The sequence below is a fragment of the Priapulus caudatus genome, unplaced genomic scaffold, assembly GCF_000485595.1.
Source record: "Priapulus caudatus unplaced genomic scaffold, Priapulus_caudatus-5.0.1 Scaffold340, whole genome shotgun sequence".
In the NCBI taxonomy this organism is placed as follows: domain Eukaryota; kingdom Metazoa; phylum Priapulida; class Priapulimorpha; order Priapulimorphida; family Priapulidae; genus Priapulus; species Priapulus caudatus.
The window spans coordinates 202057-206435 of NW_014577401.1; the positions used below are offsets into that span (position 1 = coordinate 202057).

The following is a 4379-nucleotide window of genomic DNA, read 5'->3' on the forward strand; positions in this document are numbered from 1 at the left end:
TGGTAAAACTAAACACACCGAAATGTAGTTAGCTCACACCAAATCTATGTTTCTCTAAGCTCTATTTCACCTATAAATAATCAGTAATAAGATCCCTGTAAAATGCTGGTCAAATGCTCCACTGCACACACAGTACACGCACTCCTGGATACAATAATATTAAAACCAAATCCCTACGGACGATAGGGTTGACAAAGCGCCCGTTACGGTTTCTGCGCGCGGAGGTAAGCCTGCAGTGAATCTCAGGGCAGTTTGCGGTTGCGATTTCAGAGACTAGAATTTCCAAACTGAGATTTATTCTAAACTAATGAATACTTTCTCCGTATTTGAACTTATACTATGTTATCATCACATACTCCTGTATTGATACTAAATATAACCTGTTACAAACATCGAAAGTGACTGCGAGTACGGCGAAATACGACGCGGCCAATTTTCTGTAACGCCTGCTGACAGTAACTTCGGTTCTGAAGAGACGCGTATATCACACTCGACCGAATTGGAGAGGGGCGCTGCATTGTTGCACACCCGATGCTGCCGCATTGCGCATTGGGAAGCCGAAGCGTCACAAGGTCAACCAGAAATGGCGGCTCGAAAACATCCGCCGTCTCGTCAGCCACTCAGGATGATGGAGAAGAGTACGAGGCACGTGTCGCTCGGAATTGTTGTAACGCAGCTAGGTTATAATTAGTTAATATCAGAGTAATTATTGATAGCATAGTAAGTCTTCAAAGCTAGCAGCTGGGAGCGAAAGGGTCTCGTCGGTTGAGAAATAATACCCAGTTGACAGTTCTTAGCTCTCTGACTAAGAACGCAACAGTCCAACGCCCTGAGTTGATTCAGCTCAGGGTTCCCTTGAATGTTCCCTGCCACAAAAAACCATAGCGACTCTTTGTACCTAACCTCCCCTGTTGCGCGTTAATATTCGTATCTAACTGAGCAACTCTAAGCTGGAGTGCTAAGCTTAGATAGTGTTAAGGCTGTTTCGCGCTGATCTGTCATTGTGCACCCTGGACAACATACAATATATGACTATGCCTAATCTTGAATTGGCGATTTCAAGCTATAGCCACTACAAATTTTTGAAACGTTTAGTTCGACATGTTCAAAGCGTTTATCCCGTTGCCGGTATGCGCGATTGTTCCGCTCCGGCACACGTTCCGTGTTAAGGTAGACCATCGCGCTATGTAAAATTATACACACTGGGCAGGTTAAGTAGCCAATGGTTTTTCTGGTCACGTACATGGCTATAGCTGATAGGGAAAGTGCAACAGTTTTTGGTTGGCTGGAGATTATAGCTAGGTATGCCGGCTGTGGCTAATATGCCCGGCAGTCCGCCCCCCGCCCGCACGGTCATTCGATTTTCTAATGCGGCAGTTCCCCTAACCTAATCCTAACCTAATCGAGGTCAAACAGAGGTCAAGGGGACATAGACCTTATCTGCTATACTATACTATACTATACTTATACCTATCACCCGGTATAAATATTCTAACAATTAATGCACGATGTATGTGAGCGAACGCCGCCATCATCATGTCATGTCATGCATATCAGTGTGGGAATATGCAATAAAGAAATAGCTACAAGACGACTGTGCACAATTGCTACGAAAAAATAACAAAATTTGATTTTTGCATCAATTTAAACAAAAAAGAATTGGGTCTGACTATATCGGATGGGCTGCTATGCAACGCCTATTCACAGGCGCGAACCCACTACTGCTCGGCACGGGAGCTTTTGGCTGCTGCGTTTCCGCCCTGACCCGGTACACTCCTCCTTAGACAACCTGGTTGCCCTGGGCTCCCCCGAGACAACCATATCGATGCGGAGCTTAGTGCGGACACCCGATCAACATAGTCCGCTACACAGCAGTGCTCCCACCCTCAAGCCATCCACCAACCCATGCCTCCTCGCAGCTGGATTACAGGTGCACGCCACAACACCCGGCGAAATCATAACATGCTATTCGGGTATTAGAGGCAGAGGTAATGGATATTTATAATTTATTATAGCTATTATATATATGTGTATCTTTAGCTGTGTTATGGGTACCACAAGAGTTCCAAAATTGATTTCAAACTCTCAAGTTGCGTTTCTATACACAATTAAGACGAAATGTACATTGTATTTAATGGTCACTTCCGCTATTGCACATTGGCGCCATCTACTGGCCCACCATATTCAAAACCGTAAATAAAACCCTGTTTGTATAATATCTATGATAAAATAAATTCTGTAATATTATATAATATCAGCGGTGAATAATGACAACTTAGAGCGTGACTGGACGCAAGACAAGACGCTAACCAAAACAAAACGATGCTAAGGAGATGTAGAAGTTTTGTTGGAGCAGTTGGAAACGGCAATAAAATGTCTACATAAAATTTTAGGTAAAAACAGCTGAACTGAAACTCATACATAAACAGAAGGGAAACATCAATGTAATGGCTCTGATCATACATACAAATAAACATCTATATTTGCAATTACATCGCAAGCTCTTTTATTGGTATACACATTTTTGTAACTAAAGTGGTTCAATCAATAATCAGAGCAGCAATTTTTTGTCTGCAAAACATAACTTCGAGTTACCTTTCAACATTAACAATCCGTATGTTTTTGCACCCGGAATTGCTTCTCTGCAAGAGCTCATCTCTAAACAAAACTATTCTCTGTTTGCAACGTGGCTTTTTACTAAACTTGTTGCATGATCCATATGTCGAGTTTCTAATGTAATAACGAATACATTTTGATCAAAAATCATACAATTTAATTAGGGTGTAATTACACTGTTCCAACTGTAACAGTAAATTCACACTATAGACCTCACACATATCACAGCTTTGCATAACAAATCCTTTGACTCTACCACGCATTCATTAGGTCCAAGTGCACAATAATTAGACGCACACCGAGTGATAGTCGACACACAATTTACCCCACAATTCCACGAGTGCACAAAGGTTCCTATGAATACAATTCAAATTTGAAATTAGAAATTCGTCCTCTAAACACCACCTGGCACGTTGGCCTGAGGTTTGACCCGTTTTCTCCATTTCAACTTGCAGATGACTTACTTGATTTCCCTCCTACACTACTTGCTAGTTGAACACAATAGCTGATATAATATTAATAATATTAGTTCTAAATAGTATATAGATGAATTGTTGAAAGAAACATTTCAGATTTATGTCACATATCGACATTGACAATTGTGACACATACTTCAGACCAACATATTATATCTTGCGAGATAATATCAAGAGCTAATAATACCTAAAATAATGGGTATTATTAGCTCTTGATAATATATATATAGCCAGAAAGAAAGATATATATGTGTGTGTGTATTATACATCAGTCAACAGAAAATTCCCGGATTAAAGGTGATCACCAAGTGAAAACCCAGGTGCTTCTTGAACATTGAACATCCTATGATTATATTGTGGATGCACGATTTTACAGGATGGGCCAGCACAGATCAAAAGCTGGATAAGTCTATCATTTAACATTGCCAGAAGCTTCTTGTCTATAGTTGCCACGATATTGTTCAGCTGGTCAGGATCAGCTGCAAGGTCGTAAACTTCGACAAAATTCTGAAAAGGGTAAAACGATCCTTGTTAGGATGGACGAGTATAATGATGAGAAGTATACAGGTGTTGATAAAGGCATGACATAGATAATGATGGAGATAAGTACAGATGATGTGAACAATAATAGACTATGTACTACATGAAGAGAAAAGGGGTTAAAAAGATGAAATGGAGAGGAAGAGAGGGTAGTAAATCGAGAGAATGAGTTTAACAATATAACTGTGGAAGTTAAATTCTTCGAAAGCATTCAGAAACCACAAAAACAGTTTTCCATTAACTCTAACTAAGAAAAACAAAACAAGATCTGAGAAGGTATCTGAAGGAAATTGGTAACAGGGGATACAGCAGGGGTAGAAATTAACTTTTGACAGTTGAACAAGGGAGTCCAACGGAGTGAGCAGCAAAATGAGGGAGTCCGCAGTCTGAGGTTCAAAATTAAAGCAATAACGCATGTGCTTATTTTTAAGATTCATGCAGTTGCACGTCTGCCAAATTTTCTTTGGACATAAGCTAAAAAAATACAGTAATTCCGCGAGGCCGTGCTCCGGACTGAACTAGTTAGTATGGCAGAATTTTCAGGGAGTCACACGGACTCCTGCATATGACAAATCAGGGAGTCCGACAGTAAATCAGGTAGTATTTGACTCCGGACTCCCGTTAATTTCTCACCCTGTACAGTAGTAGAGTAGGAGATGGGGGAATGGAATAGAAACAGAATGAAAAGGTGAGAGAAAGGGAGTGAGAGATGGAGAGAGAGAGAGGGTGAGAGAGAGAGAGAGAGAG

At 40.8% G+C, this 4379-nt stretch overlaps 1 protein-coding gene across 2 annotated transcripts in view; it reads right to left on the minus strand.

The window, feature by feature from the left end:
• Nucleotides 1–2482: 2482 nt before the first annotated feature.
• The window catches only part of LOC106809255 (N-acetylglucosamine-6-sulfatase-like), a 16251-nt gene continuing 14354 nt past the window's right edge, over nucleotides 2483–4379 (minus strand). For both annotated transcript variants that reach the window (XM_014812263.1, XM_014812262.1), the window contains exon 11: nucleotides 2483–3599. In XM_014812263.1, the coding sequence (XP_014667749.1) occupies nucleotides 3384–3599 (216 nt within the window). In that variant the 3' untranslated portion in view covers nucleotides 2483–3383. The remainder of the gene's footprint in view (nucleotides 3600–4379) is intronic.